Here is a 26089-nt window from a genome sequence, read left to right as displayed (position 1 = left end):
CACCATCTTGTTTTATAAATAAAATGTTTACTTAAATAGTCATTCATTTGTTCAAACTCGTCATTTTTCCCATTTACAAAGTTTGTACACCATAATTAATTATTTGATATACCAGGGTTAACAGTTCAAAGGTCAGATCAATTTCCAGTGGCTATCAAACTCACTTTTCTAGTATGTTAGCCAACACCAATCTTATTATTTCAAAACAAGAGATCTCAATCAATTCAGAATTCAAATTTAGCACTAAAGGATAATAGGGCATAATAACTAGAGAGCATCATCTGATGCATTAAGCCATTGCAGCTGTATACTACAAAGTATTATTTTATAACGGTTTCTGTTGTAAAAGCTTGAAATGACTAAAAAAATAAGACTTGATGGCAGATATTGTAGAAAAGTGAGCTTAATAATATTAATTTAGCCACCAATGCAAAACCATTAAAATATTGGCACAGCCACTGCTCCCTTTCTTTAAAATACGGCATTAAATCTCCTACATCTTATATTATAACATTATGTAATACTAGATATTTATAACATGTGCGTATAACGTGTGTATGAAGTGCAGAAGGCATACAGTACATAATCAGTTCCAGTTCAATAGTAGGTTGATTAAACATTGATCCCATGGCAAGATTTGAGGTTGTATTTAAGCTGAGTGTGTTAGTGTGGAACACAGGAACAGATGTCTATACGAGCAGGTCTGATGGCTATGGGTCACACTAAGCTGTACAGAACCACAGTGACAGTTCTGAACTTTTTCAGTGACATCTCGATCAGCAGCCCGCTCTGCATGGCTGTCTTCAAATTCCCCTGAAGACACTGATGTGTGATGCCAATCCAGTTCACCAGTTCACCTGGGGCGGCAGTGGTACAGGAGGTAGGGGAGTCATTAAGTAATCGGAGGGTTGGAAGGTTGCTAGTTCAAATTCCCCACTCCTCCTTACCAAGTGTGTAAGTGTCCTTGAGCAAGACACTGAACCCCCAACTGCTCCTGATGTATAAATGCAATTTCCTTGTAAGTCGCTTTGGATAAAAGCGTCTGCTGAATGACTAAATGTAAATGTAACCACAAAGACCTGAAGAAAACACCTGACCAAGGTATAGCCAGCTCACACAGCACACTTGGCCTTTCATTTGAATTCAGAATACTGGGGTAATGTACTCTATAAGAGAGGAGAGGAGAGGAAGGATTATGGGCAGATACATTTTCCCCCGTCAGGCCAATGGAGTGAACTGGAATGGCATCAAAAAGAAGTGACTCTTTGAGTATTTGAACACAGCTCATCTGTTCACCAGCTCACCACCACCACCATCTTAAGTGTTCCTCTTTCCACGAGCCAGCACTTGTTGACAGGCCAGGTTCTGCTGGAGTTTTAAGAGGGTTGTGATGTGTGTCCAGCAGGGGGGTCACGTGGTGCTGCGGTCTCCTTCGACCCAGTACTCCTCCGTCTGCATCTCCGTAAGGCGGGAGACTGTCCGCTGGAAGGCAAACATTTCCTCCTCCCCACTGAAGATGGCCAGGCTGCTGCCCGCATCCTGGAAAGGGGTGAAATGAGAACATGTGAACTTCAGCGCTGGAGACTAGAAAGGCTGAAGAGAACTTTTGCTAACAGCTCTACTAGGCAATACTCTTACCTCTAACCTTATCTTATCTTACCTACCATAGAATGACAAAATCTGATATGTTACAGAGGACACACAGGATAGCCATATATATATTTACATTTCAGAGGGGTGGTCACTATCAGACCACAGAGCTACATAGTGCATCACGGCTAGCTGGAAAGATTAGTTGTTTCTGCATATGACCATATACAGTGCCACTTGAAAGTATGTGAACCCCTTGAGCACTTAAGCGTTTTCTGTTGTTTTACCATGATTTTTCATTTTTTTATCACCAATTTTCCATAGATGAAATGTCATACTTTAAAGTGGCACTGTACATCAAAATTAATTTGAAGATGATGCCAAAAAAATGCCTATATATGCATACCTGTATATGCATATGCAAACAGTGGCTAATTGTTACATAGGGTTTGATTGAGTGCAAGATGTTTTCTACAGAGTGACCATACATATTTATTACATAGAATAAGAGTTATATAGTTCGCCATGTCATGCTGTGAAAGCTTTTTTACATTTTCGAGGGGTGGTCAATATCAGACCAGAGCTACATAGTGCATCACGGCTAGTTGGAAAGATTAGTTGTTTCTGCACATGACCATATACATCAAAATTAATTTGAAGATGATGCCCAAAAAATGCCTATATATGTATATGCATATGCAAATAGTGGCTAATTGTTTGAGTGCAAGATGTTTTCTACAGAGTGACCAAACATATTTATTCTGGAAAATAAACTGGTTGAGATGATAAATATGATTCTCATCTTCAATAAAAGAAATATATTTAAGGATGCACACAATATATCAGAATGACTTTGACCATTATCTATACATCAACAACTGATTCCCTGGACATACATTGTGAACATAAAAGGACCAAAAACTCTGGAAGTGTTAACCTAAATGCAATATATTTTACCTGTTTGATACCACGTTCGTCCAAAAACTCTGGAAGTGTTAACCTCAATGCATTATGTTTTACCTGTTTGATATCAAGTGTGTCCAAAAGCTCGTGGGAATGATCGTCGTGGTGTGCATCTTGAAAAAAAAGGTCATCCAAGGGGGCATCAGCAAGGATCACGACTCTCACCTAGGAAAAACCACCACAACACGTATGGACAATCTTCTGATTAATATCCAACAGTGAATACCAGTCTTCCTATAGTTTGTAAAAAGGTGTTTGAAAACGTTTCTCCTTTCCCACTAGAAATATTGCCTTTTGCTTCACTGAGGCAGTCATGTACAAATCAAACTGAATTGGAGCCCTCATCTACACAGTCCCTCACAGTCATGCACATTGCACCATATGGTCAGAACCATTGTTGTATCTGTTATCACCCTACTCCTTTTGAACATGTTCTCCCTATGTGAATGTGATTTGTGTAAATTGTATTAGCTACTGGATGTCCTAAAATTTCCCTCGGGATTAATAAAGTATCCATCTATCATCTTTGTGTACATACAAAGGCCAGTATGGCAAACTTCACCCTGCCTAAATGGTCACTACTGTGATGCTAAAGCTTTCAGGTATGCAGTGGATTTGCTGATGTGTACAGACACAGAGTCATACTCTGCCAAAAACTGCATGAAAACATTATTATGAAAACAGTGTTAGGCTCGCCGTTGCACACAGGCCAGCGCTGGTGTAGTGTCTGTCAACCCCCCCCCCCCCCCCCCCCCCCCCAGTTGTGACCAAGCACCAGGCTGCATAAACACCCATTGGGTTTCTACCTTTTCTTATTGTTACACTTAATCCTTATCTGGTAGAGTCTATAGCCTATACCCTATGGTAAAACGGGTTTTTAAATTTGTGACGCTGATTGGGGGGACAATCCCTTGATTCTTTTCACCAAGTTTTATGTCTGCCACTCGAGCACTCGGGCACCCCAATTGGTCACAGTTGATCACATCATGTTAATCGGATTTTTCGCCATGTTGGATTTTATGAAAAGGGCTTTACAGGCCACTAATTTCTCAGCAACGCTTTGATACATCAAAAACAAACTTCGTACTCAGGAGCCTATTTTGTGTCATTTGACCACTAGGGTACACTGCACTAAACAAAAATGCATTTTGAGTAATAACTGTTGATGCGTTTTAAAATATAATTATTGTTTGGTAATACCGTGAGAGCTCCCATCGAGAAAGTGCCACTAACATGTCTTCACAGCTCACAAATAGCAATTTTGACCAAAGCTGCCACAAAAGATCTTCTGACCAAGTTTAGTATAGAGTGAAAGTCATAATATGGATTTTAGATTTTCAAAACCATTTGTCCATTACAGGTACCGGTAATCAAAATCAGTGGTGAAGCCACCGAACAGGAAGTGAGGTCATATCTCAGCAACTGATTGTGGTACTGTCACTAAACAAAAAAAACGCCTTTGTCTTAATAACATTTGATTTGGTCATATAAAAGTGGTTGTTATGTGTGGTGACATCTTAGAAGACCCCAAAGACAGGACTTGACAACAATGTATGTGGCCACCTTGTCCAATCTTCACCCAAATTTGACACTGATCATCTTCAGACAGAGCCTCACAATAGTATAGTCATCCATTTTAGCCAATCGAATTTGGCCCTGAAGCTGCCAAACAGGAAATGAGCTTAAATCTCAGCCAATCTTTAGTGAATTGACATGGAACATGCTGTGAGCTTATGGCCATGCCCTTGGCATACTGACATCAAGTTTCCATGGCAACTCTGGCCTGCTTGGCCATCTCATCATAACTCAATTTATAATCTTAAATGAAACTCAGCAGGTGTGTTCAGAACAAGAACTTCAAAGATAGAGAAAGAAGAGGTCACACCTTGTGATCATAAAGTGCATCTATGAGAGTAATGAGACGCCGGGCTTGTGACTTCTTTGAAATGGTGAGAAGAGGAATATTCCGGATGAACACGGTGTCAAAGGTGTTGGAAATCACCAAGTAGTCACTAGCACCAAGGGGCTGAAAGGCACAAAAAAAGGTTTCAGTCAGAAACTCAAAGAAGATGGGGAAAAACCCCACCACCAGAAGAAGAAAAAAAAAAACAACAAAAAAAAAAAGAAGGAGAAATGGCTCACTCACTCGGTCACACAGCTCATCAAATGTGCAGTCCAGGATGGTCCCACAAGCTTTGCTAAGAAGCAGCTTCCGATTACGCACGTTAAGAGTCCTCTTCCTCGTTACTGTAGAAAACCAAGACGATGTTACCATGACGCCATGACAACAGACATGCACAAAAACCTGTGACAAAAGCAAGAACCTCTATTTAGTTATGGAGAATCCTGTCATGGATAGGGTACAGACTAAACAGAAAGTCTTCAACCATAACCATAACCAAGTTCCACTTAATACAACCGAGATGCAGTCCATGGCTGCACGACACCTCAACAGCAAGCATCAAGACTTGTACCTCCCACAGACCCTCATACATCACATTTATGTATACATGTATAACGTTCCAACTCACATAGCTGTCACACAATGTCAGAACTCTCAGGGCCACATGAGATCACACATAAACTGACCAAACTCACAACAGTGAGGTTCAGAGCCAAGAGCTTAAACAGTGCATGCTCTTGCACGCACGCACCCTCACATGCATGCACGCTCGACACACACACACACACACACACACACACACACATCTCCATCAAGCAACACAGAGTAAAATTGAAAACCAACTTACTATCATTCTGCTTAAATGCCATCTCATCAAACATCCTGTCCAAGGTAGCGTGCACATCTGGGTCACTTGTGCTGAATTTAAAATAAACTGCATTTTAAAAGAGCTCTGGCAAGTCCCATGTCAAATATGCATTACAAACATGGCAACAGAATGTCAGTGCTTACAGGAAGAAGAGCTTTCCAGCACCAGGACGATTCCTCCTCCTGTAGTCAATTCCAGAGTCCAGCTGGAGTGTTTGGCAATATTCCTGCAGGGAGTTAATACAGAAATTGTGAGAGAGGAGGAGAAAAGGAGAGACAGAGAGTGAGATCCAAAATACAAAAGTCCCTGATTTTGCCCCTGATCTTGCAAGCATCTCCTTTGAGACTGTTTACAGGAACAGGTACCTCAAAAAAAACAATGAAGTCATAACACCCATGAGCATGGATTTTGATAAGGCAGAAATGTACTGACATCACACGATTCAAGTTTCCATCCAAACAGTGAACGCTAACCTTCACACTACACGCAGGGCACTCTGCTCTGTTGAGCTCACCAGCTCCCCATCTAAACAGGCCCGCTATGCTCCAGCACAACACTCTAGCTCGCCTCTCTCAGCTGAGCTCAGGGGGAAGGCATTTGTTATTTTAAACATCGCAGACTAATTGTGTTCTAAAGGTGTCAAACAAAAAAGGTCTGAGTAGTCCAGTCCTCCTTTTTCCCCAGCTCAGTGGTATGGTGTTGCTCTCTCAATAAGTCAGTTAGTCCTCTCTGGTTTAAACATACAGTGCAGAAGGTCATCTTCCAGTATGTTATCTTCCAGTACAATCATCCCTGTCTCTTACTAAGGAGATCCACATGAACACAAATACAATTCTTACCTTTAGCACAGCAATAAAGGGCACAAAGTTCACTCTCTGTAGTCCATTCTTGTATAGGTCTGCAAATGGAAGAGTCAAACAGAAGGGTCACATTATTTGACATTCTTTCCCTACAGACGGTTGCGAAAACGACTGTTGCAACTGATATGCACCTGACAATTACGCCATTATGCTGTTGAAACTGTTCCGCTTTAAGTCACTACATTTCTGCAACAGAGTATTCTACATGCAGTTACTTTGATCAAATGCGTCAGATCCTCCCTATGACATAAATCAGGGGAATAAGTCAGTAGCTCACCATCAGGCTGACGATTGGAGGTTGCCACAACAACAACACCCTTTTTGAAGAGGTTTTCAAATAATTGTTTCAGGATCATTGCATCTGCAATGTCAGTCACCTACAAAATGAAGAAAGACTCTTGAAGAAAAAGGCATATAATCCTAAAACACAATTCTGAAACGCAAAAACTGATCATTCACTTATTCTTACTAAAAATTTACATTTAGAGATTTAGCAGATGCTTTTATCCAAAGCAACATACAAGGAAACTGCATTTTGACATCAGGAGCAGTTAGGGGTTCAGTGCCTTGCTCAAGGACACTTACACACTTGGTAAGGAGGAGTAGAGGAATCGAACTAGCAACCTTCCGATTACTAAACGACTCCTCTACTTCCTGTACCACTGTCGCCCAAAAAGGCAAGTGAGTAAGCCAATGAATTGTGGTTTATCTTAAATGTCTGTGTCCTGAGTTGCAGGAGAGCTGCTTTGCTGGGTGTACCTGAAACTCATCGAAGCAAAGGAGAGATGCTTCCTCACTGATTTCCTCTGCAACAGGAGCTATGGGGTCATAAGACTTGGCCATTCTTCCCGCTTTTCTCTTAGGCATAGACTGTTTCAAACGATGAATCCCTGAAAATGATTTTACCAGGTCAAGATTTAGATTTAGCTTTCTTTAACAGATTGAATATGACATACTTTCTAAACTGAGAGAACATTAAACAACAATATCTATGCCGTCTCTATTGCAAGTGAAAAGTAACACTATGGAGTTTCTGGAGCCACCAGGTTCTGCTGGACTATTTGGTAACGTATTTGCTCTCTTGCTTTGTCTTGTGTTTCACTTGCTTGATGTTTGACTGAGTTAGGAAAGTTGTTGACCCGCTAGTTTGTCATAAACAAAGTAAGACATTTCAACATGTTTTGCTAAGTTTAGCCGCTAGCAAGACATCTCGTTAGCGAAGTTAGCAAGCATGTTATAACACGCTTGGACATTGATGCTAGTAATAAGTGCTCTTGCGTTGGCTTCTTTGTAATGTTATTGTGACAGTTATGTTGGCTAGCTTGCCAACAACTTTCCTAACTCAGTCAAACATAAAGCAAGTGAAACACAAGACAAAGCAAGACAGCAAATACGTTACTGAATAGTCCAGCTGAAAGTAACCCTCTACCTGGTGGCTCCAGAAACTCCATAGTGTAACTTTGAAGGATAATGTAGAATTGAAAAATGAAGCCTGGTTTAGAGAAAACAAGAGATACACCCTATTTCACAGGTAAGGGTACAAAACAATGAGCAACTCACTCTGGTGCACATCTAGCATGAAGCCATGGAAATGGACCCTCTTCTTTTTGTTAGTTTCAACATAGGAATAAAACATGTCCATGACCATTGTTTTACCCGTGCCTGCAAGGACCACCAAGTAATCAAGTAAGACAGCGTTGGTAAAAAAAAGTCCTACGAAATCCATTTTTAATTTCTATAAATTAAAGAATGAATGCCACATTAAAGATAGCTTACCAACATCTCCATAGATATAGTAACCTTTGGGTGCCTTGGGCTTAGAAAACATCTGTAAGAGAAACAGTGAAACATGATATGTAACAAACACGAACTGCTTTAAAATGTTTGCTTTAGTGTGATAAACCTCCAGGAGGGTATTCTAGTGGTTTAGTGATATTCTCCAGGAGGGTATCCTAGTGGTTTAGTGACAAACATGGGTAAGGGAACTCAGAGTATGTGTTAAACCTCCTAATAGAAGAGCCCCGTGGCTTCATTCTCCTAGCAAAACAACGCGATAGGGCTCTTCTAGGAGGTTTACCACTTACTCTGAATTAATTTAACCAGGTTTATCACTAAACCACGTATTTGGAATACCCAACAGTTCATTTATTTACAACTAACCCTGGTCAATTTTAAAACTCATGTCACCTTAGAAAAGAAAGATGTAGGTTGGTTACTGTAACCCCTTAGCGTATGTTGCAGTTTTTCCAGGTTCTCCAACACCGCTTTCTGATGCGGGTCAGTGTTCAGAATACCCTCTTCAACAAGGCGTGTGTAGTGTTCGATAGGTCCTCCGTAGCTGGGGCTTACGTTGTCTTCAACGGACTGTGGTGACAACACATTCGCCGCAAACCCTGAAGTTAAAAAAGCTAATTATTTATTACCGTGTGTCACCACTGTTGATAGAAGGGACATTTCTTGGGTACAACTTTTCAAGTGGACATTACACGCTACCTCATCCAGCTGGCTAGCAAGCCTGAATCCTCTGTCAATTCAATTTGTTTATGGGCTTGGTAGTCAATACACATTACACTACCAAACGAAACCATGCCACACATAACAAGGATCCAAGACTAAAAGATCGAGGTATGTTAACCTCATTTTTGTTATCAGCTAGCAGACTAACTTAAACAATCAAAATGTCAACAAGTTAGAATGACACTAGCTATTTTACATTAGCTAGAAACATTACGTGAGCTATGCCACCACAACCTCCAATTAAGCTTGTCATCAAAATAGCTTTAAGTAAAATTGCTCACCTCGTTTAACCCATTTCAAGTTGTAAGGTATTGTTAATAGCTTCGTTTTCAATAGATAATGGTCTTTAAAGAGAAATCGAATGCTAGCAGCACCCAAGGGCGCTGTGCAGGCAGCCATCTTGGTTTGAGACTTACTTTTATTGGTTGTTTGAGACAAAACAGCACTGGCGTCATCGAGATGGGCAGTTTGCTATGCACTATGTTACGGAGGGTGGGAAGGATGCAGACAGACTAATAAGGGCAACAATACGCGAGTACTATATAAATGATCAGGATATTTGACTATTTTTCCCGACCCTCTAAATTAGTCTGTTTTAGATTAAAGTCAAACCAATATATCAAACACGAAGGAGCAGCAAAACTAGTGGCTATAGCCTAATAGGGTAACAGAAATATTGTTTAAATATTTGATTTATCACATGCTAATGAATTGAAGACCTAATCATAACAGTGTTCGTTGCCACATCCCGTTTTTGTTTTATTTACTGTTTTATATTGTTTAAAGCACACTCAGGTAAGAGACTGTCCAGACCACCTCTGCTTTTCAGCGTTTAACTGGAAATATGTAAGCTGTAGGCAAAATACTGGGGACCAAATACACCTTTCCTAAGCCATTCTGCAGCACAGGTTGGCATGTTGATTCTATACGTCCAGTCATTGGTTGAAAATGTATTTTCAGGAACATTAAGAATAACTGTAACCAACCCCTGCAAAACATCTGATGCTACTGTGGCCTGGTTCAATATTACATTGGGTTCATCTTAATTTCAAGGTGTGTTTAGTGCCAAAACAAACAGAAGCAATATCATGTATTTATTACATTGATCCTAAACCTAACATTCATTTTTTACATTTCAGTGTATCCGTTCTGTCATACAGGCAGAAACTGTGTGGTTCAGGCAGTAGGGTCCTGTTGCCATGACAACAGTAGATCTGTTTCTAGTAGAGTGCATGTACACAGACATTGGCATGCACATGCAATTTCTAGCCCACTCCCTGACAAAAATACACAGATACACACATATTGATAGTGTTATTTTTGGAAACATATTTACAAAAATATAGAATAAAACAGAGATGAACACAGATGAAGAGAATACTGGGGCAGATTCCCCCCCTTACTCACACTTATTTTATTTATATCATATACTTTGATTTCAACATTTCATAGTTATTTACCCACACTGTAAATTATTCATATAAATGGATAGAAATAGAAACAGATGTGTTTGTGTTATAGTCTTACACCGCTGTATGTGTGTTTGTTTACAAGAGTCTGCATGCAGCTGCCATGCTCAAAGCTGTGATGGTATTTCTTGTGTGTCGCCACGGTGATGCAAACCCCCCCTTTCGTCCTGCTGCCGCTGCTACAGCTGAATGCATTAGTCTAATGAGCCGTCTGCAGCCTGAGCTCCTGTAAGCAACAGCACTGAGCCCTCGCGAGCGTGGGGAACTTAGCCACGCACAGACAGAGGTAGAGAGAAGAGAAGGTGGAGGAGGAGGAGGAGCAGGAGGAGAAAGAGTGGCAGAACGGAGAGAAAACGGGAAAAGAGAGAGAGAGAGGCAGAGCGAGAGACAGGAAGAAAAATGTCTCTTACAGCAGCCCTCTGAAGGAATCTGTCTTTGTGCTACATCAGACTCCACAGAAAAAAGCTTAGCAAGCCCAAGAGGAGAGAGGAGATCCAGAGAGCCAGGGAATAAGGATCAGGTAACAGCAGCCCTGCCCTGCTGGGGGTTTCTCCCCCTGGGCTGGACTAGAGTGGGGCTTTGAGCGGGAGCTCATAAATGTGCTTAATGCAGTAGCAGCCACTGTAAATGTAAATCATATCTGGATGTATTTTGTGTGCACAGTCATTTTTTGAGCCTGCTTGTACCTCCCTCATTTTTCTTTGTGTGTGTGTTGGACAGAGAGGAATCAGTGATGTTGGTTCCTGTGTGTATGTCCCAGTAAGCGTATGTGTCTGAGGAGCAGCAAGCAAGGGCTCATGTATATTTGAGCATATGTCTGTGAGCAGGCTAATGCTAATGTGTTTCAGAAGGTTTGTGTGTGTGTGTGTGTGGGGGGTGTATGTCTGTGTGTGTGTGTGTGTGTGTCAATGTGTGTGTGTGTGTGTCAATGTGTAGGATGTAGCGAGCATGTGTGGGTTTTAACTAAGCATGTATGTTTAAGCAGATATGTTGTGTGTGTGTGTGTGTGTGTGCGCCAGCAGGTTTGTGTGTGAGTGAGTGCTGGCGCTGATGAGCAGTCCTGCAGCCTCAGCACAGACAGCAGACAGCGGCAGCGAGATGCAGTCGCCCCCGGCAACATCCTCCTTCCTGCCGGCTCCGACAGGGAAGATTCCGGGCCGGAAGAGGGGCAGACCCCCACTGCACCGCAACCTCACTAAGATGGATTTTCCCAACCACTACCCAGAGGTGCTTCCTCCTCTGAAAGTGCCCAAGAAAAGGGGAAGAAAACCAGGATTCAAGGTCAGTCTACACAGAGATAAGATGTGGGGGTCTCCTGTTCTTGATACACATGGTGTCTGGGGTTTTCCTTTGTAATGATACGTGTGTCTGTTAGCTACATAGCTATTACATAGCTATAGCTATTCCAAATAATGACAGACCTATCAATTGTTTGTTATTATTTAGAATACAGTTATGTTTAAAGAGAAGCGCACACATGCACCATAATATTCTGAGTGTATTATATGTCTACAGAGTAGAGAAAGACCATTTTGTGAATCTTTTTTGAAATGATCATCCACAGAATGAAAGATTTATACACATAGGTTGGGACAGTGTTATGCTTTGAGTGTGTCATTTGGCAAAGCTCATAACAGAGTAGCTGGCAATCAGCCAATGTGTGCTTGCGGCTGGAATTTTCATTATATACAGTGTCACTATCAAATAGATTAATGCCATCATTTACTGCCAAGCGATTTGCATTATTCTCTCATTTCCTCAACTCTTAGTGCCTATATGATCATGTGGTGCAATGAGTGAATTTCTCTCTCTCTCAAGTTACAATTAAATTGAGAATGAAGGTATTACCATGAGATTATATTCCATTTCATTTTCAGGGCTTCACTCAGAGAAAAGGTTTGACACTCCATTTCAGATCGAGCTTGAATATTTTCATTTCACTGAAAGCATCACGGGTGTTCAGTTCCAGAGAGAGTCCTGCATTGTGTCTCTGATGGTTATTTATGAAACTGATATTTAGTGCGCTTATGATCTGTCTTGGCGTAGACTGACAGTGTGCTTCTCTGAATCACTCTAATGCCTATCATTATTCGGTGTTTGTCACCATCTTGTTTATATTTACAGTCTGATTTACTAAAGGCCCAAGGGGGAACATATGCTATCAACAAGAAAAAAACTTCCATTAGTACAGTAAAGTTATCATTTTAATTTGAGACTAGGCATTTTATTTTGCTCATTTTAATATCATTGTCTTATTTGAAACTCACTACATTCTGTAAAAAGTATTTTGTATTGGCTATACAAACTTCGTAAATAACTGTAACAGGAATGTTGGGAAAAACATAATTTTATGTTGTAAAGCAGTTGTTTAATTTGATAAGAAAAACAAACTGCGCCCCCAATGTTCTTTGTTCCTGACTCATGCAACTGACCTATCATTTGTCAGTATGTTCTGTGAATCAGACTCATCATAACACACAGTGCCATCTGCGTTCTCATGCTTTCAATCGCATCCAAACAGACTCAGTTAAGGACAGTCAGGCCCGTAACGGCTGTCTCCTTCTTCTCCCCTACAGCTGAAGCCCAGGATGCTGATGACTCCTCTGGCCATCTCCCCGCCCAGCAGCACACCTGAGCCTGACATGAGCTCCATCCCCCAGGACGCTGCCACCGTCCCTCACTCCTCCACCGACCAGGAGCTCACAGGTACAGTAAGTCTCCTCCACCGCCTGTGTGCACAGAGAGAAGGCACACTGCCCAGGAGCTGACAGATTAAAAGACTGCCCAGGTGTTCACTGGTAGGGAGAAGTGCCTAGGGACTTCCAGGCTGTGCAGACTGCCCAGTCCTCCATATGTGAGCAGCTGAGCTGAATGTTGCTGGCATATAGCATCTATAGCCTCTATCTATTGCATAGCCAGTAAGGGTTACTTGGTCACACCTGAGCCGAGTAAACGTACTGCACTATAATGTCAACATGATAAGCCTCACAGGACCAAGGGGTCAGTTATCATTTCATATGAGAGCTTGCAACTTATTTTAAAACACATTCATGCAGCTCACACCAGTACCATTAGCAGACACCAGCAAATCTAAATATCCCCTCCCTTAGCATTTTGAGAGATCAACAAAAGTAATCCTGTAGTTTAACACACTATTAAAAAAGCATTAATTGACTTATTTGATCCAGTTACGAAAATACGTGCATTATAAAATAATGTACTGTGGCATATGTTTTTGAACCCTTTACAATTTTCTGTATCTCTACATAAATATGATCGTCATCGTCAGATAAAGCGAACCCATTTAAACAAATATTACACACGTACAAAATATTTTACATGGACATTTATTCATTGAGGAAATTGATCCAATATTACATCTGTGAGTGGCAAGTTTGGCAAAGATCACATGGACAAGCTAGAAGGCTATTAGAAAAATTATTTGTGGATGGATGAGACCAAAACAGAACTTTTTGGTAATAATGAGAAGCGTTATGTTTAAAGAAAGGAAAACACTGTATTACAGCAGAATAACCTTATCACATCTGTGAAATCTGTGTAAAGAATATAATAGAATAGAATTGAAAAGCCTTTATTTTCATTATATTCGCATAGAACGAAATTTGGAGTACTGCTCATGTTGGTGCGACCAGGGACAACATATAACACAACAACAACATACAATACAAGAATATAACAACTATCTATAAACAGTACGAATTGCTTAAAAATATATATATTTAGAGTTGGTGGTTGTATCATGGTCTTGGCCTGTTTTGCGGTATCTGCACTAGGATGACTTGCCAGCATTGATGGAACAATACTTTCCAAATTATACAAACGAATACTTAAGGAAAATGGCAGGACTAAATCTCAAGAGGACGTGGGTCATGCAGCAAGACTGTGCCCCTAGCACACACGTTGTGCTACCAAGAATGGTTAAAGAAGAATAAAGTTAACATTTTGAAATGGTCCAGTCAAAGTCCACACTTTAATCCAATTTAAATGTTGTGGAAGGATTTTAAGCATTCAGTTCATGTGAGGAAACCCACCAACATCATGCAGCAAGTTTGACCACAGGAAGAACAGTGCTCCTGTAAAGGAAAAAGCTGATGTGTTGTCAATAAACCAATCAATCCCAGAGTTGCAGCTGTTCTGTACAGAGGAATGGGCTAAAACTCCTCCAAGCTGATGAGCAGGAATGAGCAACAGTTACCAGAAACATTTAGTTTCATTTACTGCTGCACAATGGGGTCACACCAAATACTGAAAGGTTCACATATTTTTGCCACTCAGATATGTAATATTGGATACTTTTCCTCAAATATAAATAAATCACAAAGTATAATATTTTTGTCTCATTGTGTCTTTTGTCTTAGGACTTCTAATGATGTTTTAGGTCATATTTATGCATATTTATCCCATAGGGTTCACAGACTTTTATGCACCACTGCGTAACTGTTTAACCATGCACTATATCAGACTGTGCTATCAAAATACAGCACATTTTATAAAACATCATATACTGCTTAAGAGACAACCATCAAGTTTTGAGAAATGATGTTACTGAATCAGGCAGATGTATTATTCTCCACAGGATTTCACAGAAGATAAAATACAGCATCCATTCATTCTACCGAGATGAAAATTTAAAGAATAGTGAAAATGTGATCATAGTCAGTTTGCCATTTCCTATGTATATTTTAGACAAAGAACATAGTAAACCTTCTTTCTCTGTTAATCTTATGTGCAGTGTGCATCTACATAAACAAGCTGGCTCACGTGGGGCCCAACTTGGACCGGAAGAAGGTGCAGCAGCTGCCGGACCACTTTGGGCCGGACCGGCCGTCTGTGGTGCTTCAGCAGGCTGTGCAGGCCTGCATTGACTGTGCCTTTCAGCAGAAGGCCGTCTTCACCCTGCTCACCCAGGGCTACGGAGGAGAGAAGATCTCAGGTGCGACATCTGATCTTCCATAATGGGATCCCCATTCTCACTCTGCATCCCATCTATGGGATCCCCATTCTCACTCTGCATCCCATCTATGGGATCCCCATTCTCACTCTGCATCCCATCTATGGAATCCCCATTCTCACTCTGCATAGGACATCTGATCTTCCATCTATGGGATCCCCATTCTCACTCTGCATTTTGCCGTTTTTTTTTCTTTACTCATCTGTGCTGACCACACACAAATCGATTTCAGTAAATGAAATATGTATTTGTATTCATTTCCACGTTCACATCATCAAAGTCAATGTTGCAATTTTATGTTATTTAATACATAATGGGGAAATAAGAGAGCTAGCGTGCAGCTAACGTTCACCGCTGTCTTCCCGTCTACAGCCACCTTCGATGGGAAGCAGCACCTGCTGAGCCTGCCGGTGGTGAACAGCGTGGGCTACGTGCTGCGCTTTCTTAAGAAGCTCTGCCGCAGCCTGCACTGTGAAAACCTCTTCAGCGACCAGCCCATCACTCAGCACAATGGGCCCTCTTACCAAACTGACACCATGCCACTGTCTGGTAGGTTGTGTACACGCACACCAGTCACCACAGGATTTATGTGTTAACACCACATGTTTCAACCTGTTTATACAAGACTGCTTCCTGTTAACCTTACCCTGTGCTGTTGTCATGGCACTAGTCTAAGTCTAGTATGTTGGGTGTGTATTATCAGTTGTATAGAGTTTTATTCAGTCAAACTGTTATAACCTCTTCATAATCAAAGGCAGTGCATACTCTATACGGTGGCGAATGGGAATCTGTGAAATTTGAATCGGACAGATGCTGCCACAATAGGAACTACCACCATGACTCAACTTGTACAGATGCTTTACCACAGGGGTGTTCTTATAGCTGGTAGGAGTCCTTGTGCCCACAAAGCGTTGGCACCGGGAGCCAAACTCATATCATAGCAGCTGACACAACAGTTGTTTACAACCTTGAAATGGTAGTGCACTTTTGGACAGAGAACATCATCTCTGTATCAGTGTATAACCTAATGTACTGAGTGCTGTGTAGCATCCTTTTAATTCATCACACTCATTTGTTTCTTCATTCAGTGGCTTGAAATGTTCCATTATGTTCCTGCTGCGTCAATCATTGACAGTTCCAGAAAACCTTGAGCCTCATCTGACAGCAACAATGAGACAATCTGGCTTCCTACCCATTAACACTGCTGTACATGCCCTGCCAAACTTGAGGCTTAAATTATGGGCTTGCAACCTTTTATATTATGATCTGAAGGAGACATTTGTACACGTCATCTTTAATGATATACATACCAAAAGTAAATATTTAGAGCTGTACACAATGACGCAATAAACATATAGCAATGCATCTTAATTAATCACATGTGTGTTATTCAAGCCTTGAACTTTGAGTACTATAGCGTTAATCTACTTGCTGCCCTCTAGGTGAGGCACCCATGCAGGACGACTACTTGTCTGAAGCCTCCGAGCTTCAGCGCTATTCTGTGGACCCCAGCGACTCGGCCTTTAGCTGCATGAACTCACCCTATCCGCCCAAGCACGTGTTCGGCAGCTCCCGCTTCTGCCAGCCACACCACGCACCCCCTGGCAGTGCCCACTGCGGGCACACCACCAGCAGCAGCAGCTTCCTGGAGGGGAACAGAGCAGGTAGGAGAGGCAGGTGTCTAACATGATAGCCAACTCCTGTAGAGGTGTTTGAGGGAGACATCATCATGTCATTGTGTGGTATTGGCAGAGTGCAGGAGGCAGGGCCAAGAAGCCTACATCACTTTGGTGTATAATTTGTGTATGTAAAATGTGATGCATGGTGCATAATTTCTGCACTCATGATGAGTATAACATGTAGTACATAAGATGGACGGAATGGAATATTTTTGTTCGTCTTCATTCAATTAAAAATGTAATTAAATGTACCCTCAGATCAACCCAGTTCAGCCTAAACTTATGATGTTCCCTTGACAAACTGCTGTGCCTCCCCCCTTAACCCCTCCAGACTCCCAGGATCCTCCAAAGCGCCACCTCAGTAAGGACCCCTCCACCTGGAGTGTGGAGGATGTCATCTGGTTCGTCAAGGAGGCTGATGCCCAAGCTCTGGGACCACACATAGACGTGTTCAGGAAGCATGTATGCTTCACAAACCCCCAGCCACATAACCAAACACAGCACAACACAGAGCAGGCAGCTTGCTCACTTGATACTCTAATGTGATTATAAGAGTGGGCAACAATGAATTGAAGATACCCTATTGTACGCTACCCTGACGTTTTGACTGGAGGGAATACTCGCACTTCTTAAAGATGATGATGCAGTCCGCTATTCTGGTGAAAGATTGTTGATAATTGAGATATTTGAGTAAGGACAACTAGAGGACTGTGAGGAACAATTAACTGAATTAATGACAAAAAGTGTATTGAATTAGAATCACAGACTGCACCTTTAAGTTTTCTGTTATCCTCCCAGTGCACTTGCTGGAAATGAAACAAGGAAAACAGGCTGTCACTGACAATATGTGGTCTGAGTGATCCCCATGCTATGTTTTGTGAAAACATCCTAATAAGTGCTAGCCCCATTATTTAATTAAGCAGAGCGTTCAACATTTACACTGACACTTCCAGAAACCGCTGATGCTAATTACTGTTTAATGCTAATTACATTTGGCGCCCGGATGCTTCCTGCCGCTAACTCGTTTTGGAAATGTTTGTCTTGGTCTTGTAATTTGCAGGAGATTGATGGGAATGCCTTGCTTCTACTGAAGAGTGACATGATCATGAAGTACTTGGGCTTGAAGCTGGGGCCTGCCCTCAAGCTGTGTTACCACATCGACAAACTGAAGCAGAGTCGCTTCTGATCAGCTGACTGGGGATCACCTCTGGGGGGCTGCCCTTCTCACTCCCAACAAGGCCACAGGCGGCCCTAGACCCTCTACACTCATGACAGTAGCCTGCCAGTTTCTCTCATTATGGCTAGTTTAAAATTGTGGGCCACAAAGTATATCTGAACTACTTTGCATAGGAGTAATAATATGACACAACCATGATATGCTATGCATAACAGGTCCTAAACGAGCACATACACCGGATATCAGAAAAAGAAGCCCACTGTGTAGCCCTTATTGAGTCAGCATGCAGTTGTTGGCAGAAGCTTTGTGCAGTGTAATTTTCAAATGGTGACACTGACCAAGTGTCACGCTAATTTTCTCTTTGTCAAGATGGTGGTCTCACAATAGCATTGTAATTCTGTGGACATTCCTCAATCTGTGTGCAAGGAGTGTGTGTGTTTGTGTGTGTGTGTCTCTGTGTGTGTGTGTGTGTGTGTGTGTGTGTGTGTGTGTGTGTGTGTTTGTGTGTGTGTGCGAGTGAGAGAGTATTTTGTGTTAGCCTACTGTATTAAGTGAGTGCATTACTGGCATTATTGGGACTGGATCATTTCAGTAATAGCTTGTTATCACACTGGATTGTTTTGATCAGACCTATGGGGTACTACTACAACCAGCATACGATCATCAGACTCAGACCTGAAGTTGTCATTCTCTCAGGTGCTTATGTGTGCAATTCTCCAAACATTTTCGGGGAAACAATATGCACTTAAAACACCTGATCCGATGAGGGGGAAATGATTATATCAAATGTGATTTAATGCTCTTTTTATGTGCCTCTAGGGAAGCAACTTATTTAAATAAATTACTATGCATGCCACAATTAAAAGAAATTGACTACTTTGACCAGCATATATGTACTGATCGGCCACTGACTGGACTTTTTTCATCATTCAATTCATCATTCAAATAATCCACTACAATGAACCAAAAGGTTTGGTGAACTGACTCCATTAATTAAAAGATATAATCTCTTAACGTGATCTGGTATCTCTCCTCTGACCTGAAGCTGAAGGCAAAGAGTGAAACCTCTCTGTGGTATTAATCATAGCATGCACCCCTCTCATGAAGCCTCACTGGCAGCTATCATTCTAATGAAGGCTCGCCTTTCCCCCATACTTACTAGCAGCTATCTTTAGCACCACCAAGTGCTTCACGGATCCCCTGCATTTCCATAATTAATCAAAACTCTGCTGGGTTCCCTGTGACATTTCCTGCCTCTCAGAACAAATGTGAGGGACGTGCACATAAGATTGGTCAAAGACGTTATTCTACATATCACGAAAAAGAGAAGTATAGCCTACATGCTAGAGCTAAGGGATCACCAGGAAAAGATAACGGGAATGTAGCGTAAATCCCATGTTGACAAGCAAAAAAACAACACCCAATTTAATTGGAAATTAAAAGTAGATTACTATGACAAAACCTGTTCTTTAAAGATGGTCCTGGTTTCCTACATGGGCACATCACCTCAACCCACTGGCAGTGCCAAGAGAACCCCAAGAGGGAGGCCAATGACCTATTTAACAGAAAAAGTTTACATAAATCTAGAGTGGAGCCCTGCCTGAAGTACTTGACATGTAAGCTGGCAATGTCTCATGGGCTTCTACCAGATTTTTCTAGTAGCAATCAGCTCAGAGGTGTCCAGTTCACGCTACAACAAATATAAGAAAACAAGGTTCCTGCTGCGGCATCCTGATTAAAGGCATATAGGAAATCATTAAGTCCTAAGTGATTAACCTACCCTTTCAAGCTGCGAGGCTGACGACACCTCATAGCCTACCTCACCACGCCATTCTATGTTACAGCCTCGGCAACTCTACATATTGCAATCTCATTTACATGGTTTAATATACGACACGCATTAAAGGAAGGCGTAGAGCTAGAGTTCACACAAACTCCGTGCTCAAAGCCCCGTCGTGCATCGCTGGAGTCCTGTTGTTATCGAGGCTCTTCTGGCTCTTCCCTTGCGTGATGCTCACACTGTATGACGCCGCATGTCTAGAGTCGCATAGCCCGAGCTCTTAAGACGCGAGTGGGAACGGTCCCTACTGCGTGTCAGCGTAGTCCCCCATTTTAAACCAAGGCCAAACAAACGGGTCTAGAAAATCCGGACACAGTACAATTAGCGCATTTGAACCGCTTTGATACCCGCCAGGGCTCACCTCCTCAAGCCTCTCCAAGATCCATCTTAAGGTAAGAGGTAACCTAATGTTTGTCGTCGTGTCGGTTCGGAAAAAAAAACTGTACATATACGTGCCTGCTTTAATATTCAGGTAATTGTTGTACTCTAATAGTGTTTTGTAAAACAGAGTCATAGCAGGTACATTTAATTATTTCAATCGGTGTGCGTATGCGGTAGCCTCCATGACGGAGTAATTTGGCACATGGATGGTAGTGACATGATCACTAATGTTCGCTCGTGCACCATAATGCCTTGATACAATAATGATAATGGTCATTATTTAATTTAACTTGAAATAAGCGTTGAAGAAAAGCCCATTCTTGTTTACCACCATTGCCTAGTGGTGTCCGCATTAACATATGCATTATGTCAGGTTTACGACACTTCTTAGATATTGGTTTTGTGTAACAGATGTGTACAGATGTGTCTCCAAAAGAGCAGTTGATTAGCTTCGGCGATGTGGTGCGTGAGTTCAGTGCAGACAAAACGGGACTGCGTTTTTCTCCTTTACGCTCTGCTGGAATGCACAGGACTGCAAATCTACCTAATTTATCCCATCCTGAGCTAGTGTGCATAGCCTGTCACTGAGCACTATTTCAGTTAATTCACTTAATTGCGATTTATTTGAGGTGAATAGTCATCAGATTTGACGTGGTTGCAAAGCAGCACTGGTCGTATGATCCGTATTCCACCATTTCATCCCATGAATTAACCCATGTAACCACATTTAGTCATTTTCGTATGTTGTGTAGGAATGACATTTACTCCTTGACGTTTTGTGTTCCCAAGGTCATTCTATACGGTTGCCCAAGATTGATGGGAAACAGTCGTTACATAACGGACTGAGTCTTTTGTCAACAGAATAGATTCGAAAATGATATCTGCTTTAGGCTAATTATTTTTTATATAACCAAGAAATCGGGAAATAATTTAGATTGACCCGCTATATTTTGTTCTTTCATTTACGCAATTAATTTGGCGCAGCGCTTTGATCATCTGAAATGTATGTTTTGTTGGGGTACAGTTGAGCTCAAAATGTAATTTATTTTGTGCTAATTCAAAAAACAGAGATGACTCAGTCGAAGACTGTTTTTTCCCCCGTGTTGTAAAACAAACACAGACTAAAGAGCCAATTGTTCTCCACGCATGCCACGTTCATTCCATGGTGCATTTCGTGCTATTAAAATGGTCTAAAATAATTCACGCTGTTGCAACTGATGTGAGCCCTTGTGCAAAAGGTGAATTGTTTGGCCTCATGAGGTGAGCAGCCATCCTCCACAGAGCCAGAAGAAGGGAGGATGGGTGCAGTACAGGGGAGTGTTACTTTAAGTGGAGTATGGTGGTGAAGGGTCACATGCTACTGCAGACTCCTCATGACTGAAGCACTGATGATGTCTGAGGCTCACTGCAAAGAGCACTCAGCTACATGGAGGCATCTGACACACATCACAGAAATGCTTTTATGGCCATACTAGCACAAAACTGGATGTGGAACAGATAATTGATGAGCTGCACAATGATAGCTTGCTGGTTGAGATTCTCTAGATCTATTAAACACATTCTATACATCTGTACATCAGTTGGGTCTGTAGGTTCCAACACATCCAAGATTTTCCACAAGCAGCTTTGCCATTGAATATCTTTGAATAAGTAAGTGCTAACCAGCAGCGCTACAAAGTGCTAACTCGTATGGCAATAGCCATCTCATAGTCATCGCTTTGCCTCTGTGTAGCCTATAAGACCTTGTATATTTCGGCATAGTTCCCATGTCAAGGGATGTTTCTGGGTTGCTGGTCATGCTCAGGTGGACGTCTCAGGTCACACATTCAGAGCATTGTGGGAATACTTTCAACAGTGACTGTTTTAGCCAGCACAAGCACTTTGGGGAATTTTTGCCATAACAGAAATAGAAAACAAGAACATCTAGGCCACTAGTGCACAAAACTAGACCAGCTTCGATGTAAAGACACATTGTAAGGCTATCAATGCTTTTTGATTTTTTTTTGTCAGAGTCATTAAATGGCCATTTTGAGATTATGTTTCTTTGGGACTATTGATTATGGGCAAAGTATAATGAAACTGTGCTGCTGGTCGTCATCACGTGGCTGGTCCAGACTGAGAGCAACTGACAGCTGGCAGCTTTGAGATTAATGACTATAAAAAGCTTAAACTGAAATCAAAATGTTTTCTCTATCAATGGTGTCTACCATCTAAATCAGCAAAAACAGGACCTACTGTACTTAAACCTGATACCAGTGAACTAAAAGTATTATCAATGGCAAATACTTTGTTATGTATAACATTTAATACTTTATTCACAATCTACTAAAACCTGATACCAGTTAATTTAAAGTATGATCAATGGCAGATACTTTGTTATGTATAACATTTAATACATTATTCACAATGTCACCTGGAAATGTTCTGAAAGAGCAAACTTTCCAGCCTCTCATTGCATTGCTCTCTAGAGCTGATGCTTTAAAATGAAGCAGTGTGGGAAGGTCACCGACCTCAATTTTCTTGCACAGAACTCACTATGGGCAAGCAAAACAGCAAGCTGACCCCAGAGGTGATGGAGGACCTGGTGAAGAACACAGAGTTCAATGAACATGAGCTCAAGCAGTGGTACAAGGGCTTCCTGAAGGACTGCCCCAGTGGTCGCCTCAACCTGGATGAGTTCCAGCAACTCTATGTCAAGGTAAGGGCATTTACACCTGTGTGATGAGGTGAATATGGAAAAGCGGGTGTGGCTACTAATATTTCAGAGATTTCTAGATGGCTGAAGTGAGCATGATTTGGGCTGGGGGGAGGGGGGGTTGTTTTTTGGGAATGATTGGTTTCATCATACCACTACTTTATAGACAGGCTCCTGTAATACTCCTCTGAATTGGAGGCCAGGTTTTCAGACCACATGTGTTGCCATAATGAAATTACTTGAGGCGAGATGGTTCTTCTAGCTGAAATGACTTGAGGCAAGATGGCTTTTTCTAGTCACATTAAATCACCATTAATCAATTTCCTTTAATGTAATTTAGACTGAACACATTCAGATGTGGTTCATTTAATCATTCACATCACATAGCACTATAAATAGGTAGCTATTTATAGCAAACATACAAAATGTTGTCACTCCGCAGCAGAAACAGATGGAGCAGATAGATGAGAAATGAAATGAATTGGTCCACACGCTGGATGAAGAGAAGGGGCAATATTTGTTTAATGATGAGTCTGAATCTTTTTCCGAAAACAAATATGGAGAGGTGGATGGGACACATTTTTTTGTCATGGCAAGCTCTGCTACATTTCTCCCTTTCCCTCCTGATGAATCTCTTTCACATCTCCCCTACCCCTCTTTCTCATACATCACCCCTCACTTTGTTTTGTCCAATGTCTTTTCTGCAGTTCTTCCCATATGGCGATGCCTCAAAGTTTGCACAGCATGCATTTAGAACCTTTGACAAGAATAGCGATGGGACAATCGACTTTCGAGAGTTCATCTGCGCCCTGTCCATCACGTCTCGAGGCAGCTTCGAGCAGAAACTCAACTGGGCCTTCAATATGTACGACCTGGACGGAGACGGCAAGATTACTAGGGTGGAGATGCTGGAGATCATTGAGGTATGGATCAAATAGCTCTCATTGCTTCATTGAAGATTGTCCTCTCAGTGAACATTTAATGGACCGAAAGGTTCATGTTCACATCAGACATGAACGATTAGTTCTGTTGATACAAAAACAGAACTATATTTAGCACCAACTACGTATTGATCAGATGCTGAGTTTCATTCTGGACGGAGCCCACTTCTATAACAGGTAACAAATCTCGATCAGCCCCTGCTGTCGGGCTATCCAGTGTCCCAGGCACTCCCGTAGTAGGAGCAGATGGTTATTCTGTAAGGACACACACAAGGACAGCTCTGTCTAAATGTCAGTACTTTCCTAAGGGGCCACCTGCTTGACTGGTGGCATGTCTCCAAATGCACACATATTGAGAACCTGCTGAGTGTGCACAAAGTTTGGTTTAAAACTGAGTGAATATAAATGCCATATGAATATAATGCCATAGTGTAGTCACCAATTCTGTACTAATTTGGCACTTGCTAAGCTGTTCCCTCCTTTCCGGTTCTGTGTTCCTCAGTTTTGCCACTGACTTAGATTTTTTGCCAATTTTTACATAGTCACTGTGTATTTCCCTTACTAACCTTAATTGTGCTGCTTGTGTGTGTGTGTGTGTGTGTGTGTCTGTGTGTGTAGGCCATCTATAAGATGGTGGGCACTGTGATCATGATGAAGATGAACGAAGACGGGCTGACCCCAGAGCAGCGGGTGGACCGGATCTTCAGCAAGATGGACAAGAACAACGACCAACAGATCTCGTTGGATGAGTTCAAGGAGGCAGCCAAGAGCGACCCGTCTATTGTGCTGCTCTTGCAGTGCGACATGCAGAAGTGAGCGAGCCGCATCACTCTCTCTCTGCATCTCAGCTGCCAGGACTGGGGAAAATACCTTTTACTCTTTTCATCCACTCTCTCCCATCTCCACCGGATCAAAGAAAAGAAAGAAAAAAAAGGAGGAAAAAAAAATGTGGGACTACTTTTCTCAACGAACTTGCTTCTTCTGGTTGAATAAATAAATCTATATATGCATGAGAATGTCACCTGCTACAAATAAGCTATATACACACACGTACTTATAAAAATGAATATATAATGAAATAAATTGTAAAGTGTGCAAATTAGTTTATTCCATATCCACCCATTTGATCATTAGAATGTGGTTGAGTGCAGTGCGCCATAGATTTATGTTTTTTACAGTACAGTCATGCTTGGCATACAAGCCTGCTTTTCTGTTCTAAATAGTTGTCAAGAGGAGAAAATATCCCCATAAAAATATTATAAATACTTCACATAATACCACCTGTTATATCAATACAACAAGAGATAAAACCAGTTATTGTCAGATAACCTGAGGGCAAACAGTTAGCCCTTCCCGGTATGCTCAGACCACCGAACTCTAAATGTCGCTAGTGCATGCATGTGCTGTGTTCAGGTTAGGCCTCTTTAAGAGTAAAACAGGAAGAAAAAGCCCTTGAACATCATTTTGCTCGCTGTGTGGGATATTCACTCGTGATCCATTTATAAACTATTCACATTCCTGTGCCAGCATGTCTCCGTACTAGTATGTGTGTTTGTCTGTGGTCCTCCCTCAGCACACTCCTCTCGAACCCTTGCCCCGAGAGAGATGTCCTCGATCACGCTAACGTGTTTAAATGTCAGTCTATGCATCGAGCTGCAAATGGGATGGAGAGCTCCCCTGCTGGGGGTGGGGGTCACCTTCCTGAAAGATAACAGACCATAATAGGTCTGACTCCCATCTCAAGCTAGCAAAAAATGTCAACGTTGACAAGCCCTGCTTAAAAAGATCAAACCATACGGAACATGAAAGGTAGCACATTGCTGTTTTATTACCAGAAATTTGGTTTTATAACACATTGATGTGAACATGTTCAGTGTGGTTGCATTATCTATTTGTGTTTTTACCACAAGAAGTGTTTTAGATGAAAAGGGCAATATGCTACGAGTATTCCCCAGTTTGGTAAAGTGCCCCCGCCCCCTCCCCCGCTCAAGTTCTCCATTTTGTGTACATGACAAGCCCCTCCCAATGTGTTTGTCACACAAGTTTACTTGAAGGGCACTGCATTTTTATTGACTGTTTTTTTTGTATTGAGATACCGTTTTTAATTCAAGTTTACATCCCGAAGACCAACACACCAAGTATTTTAAGAACAGGTCTGGCAGGGATGCAGCATCCCCCTCAAGAGAAAAGACTATAAATAATCATTAGGTGGAAATGATTACTGGCAAACTAAG

The 26089-nt window shown here is 41.7% G+C and overlaps 3 protein-coding genes across 5 annotated transcripts; 2 read left to right on the top strand and 1 right to left on the bottom strand.

Moving 5' to 3' along the window:
- Nucleotides 1-65: 65 nt before the first annotated feature.
- Nucleotides 66-9100, bottom strand: afg1la (AFG1 like ATPase a; the record flags this gene model as incomplete). Its single annotated transcript, XM_080849634.1, has 13 exons — nucleotides 66-1539; nucleotides 2611-2718; nucleotides 4439-4579; nucleotides 4700-4800; nucleotides 5304-5374; nucleotides 5468-5550; nucleotides 6164-6222; nucleotides 6462-6561; nucleotides 6944-7074; nucleotides 7745-7846; nucleotides 7961-8012; nucleotides 8372-8577; nucleotides 8983-9100. The coding sequence occupies 13 exons, from the start codon at nucleotides 9098-9100 to the stop codon at nucleotides 1411-1413; spliced, it is 1401 nt and encodes a 466-aa protein (XP_080705760.1). The 3' UTR covers nucleotides 66-1410.
- On the top strand, nucleotides 8469-18837 carry LOC308373956 (sex comb on midleg-like protein 4). Of its 2 annotated transcripts, none has more exons than XM_080849635.1 (8): nucleotides 8469-8809; nucleotides 11193-11451; nucleotides 12747-12876; nucleotides 14924-15124; nucleotides 15515-15691; nucleotides 16585-16806; nucleotides 17153-17283; nucleotides 17882-18837. In XM_080849635.1, the coding sequence occupies exons 2-8, from the start codon at nucleotides 11221-11223 to the stop codon at nucleotides 18005-18007; spliced, it is 1218 nt and encodes a 405-aa protein (XP_080705761.1). In that variant the 5' UTR covers nucleotides 8469-8809; nucleotides 11193-11220; the 3' UTR covers nucleotides 18008-18837. The 2 variants fall into 2 exon arrangements, with proteins under 2 accessions (XP_080705761.1, XP_080705762.1); XM_080849636.1 differs by having other exon boundaries at nucleotides 11190-11451.
- A 3918-nt stretch (nucleotides 18838-22755) lies between these two features.
- vsnl1b (visinin-like 1b) lies at nucleotides 22756-24671 on the top strand (the record flags this gene model as incomplete). Of its 2 annotated transcripts, XM_080849586.1 has the most annotated exons (3): nucleotides 22756-22917; nucleotides 23622-23837; nucleotides 24474-24671. In XM_080849586.1, 3 exons carry the CDS (start codon nucleotides 22756-22758, stop codon nucleotides 24669-24671), a joined length of 576 nt encoding a protein of 191 aa, XP_080705712.1. The 2 variants fall into 2 exon arrangements, with proteins under 2 accessions (XP_080705712.1, XP_080705713.1); XM_080849587.1 differs by lacking the exon at nucleotides 23622-23837.
- Nucleotides 24672-26089: the final 1418 nt, after the last annotated feature.

Source organism: Sprattus sprattus (genome assembly GCF_963457725.1).
Source record: "Sprattus sprattus genome assembly, chromosome: 13".
NCBI classification, from domain to species: Eukaryota; Metazoa; Chordata; class Actinopteri; order Clupeiformes; family Clupeidae; genus Sprattus; species Sprattus sprattus.
Note: the sequence above shows the minus strand (reverse complement) of the source record. Positions and strands in the feature narration are given on the sequence as shown.

Bases quoted from the DNA above. Each gene is read 5' to 3' on its own strand.
- LOC308373956 (XM_080849635.1), top strand. From the start codon at position 11,221: ATGAGCAGTCCTGCAGCCTCAGCACAGACAGCAGACAGCGGCAGCGAG. The intron at 15,692-16,584 runs GTAGGTTGTGTA...GCTGCCCTCTAG, and splicing joins TGACACCATGCCACTGTCTG to GTGAGGCACCCATGCAGGAC. The intron at 16,807-17,152 runs GTAGGAGAGGCA...TAACCCCTCCAG, and splicing joins CCTGGAGGGGAACAGAGCAG to ACTCCCAGGATCCTCCAAAG.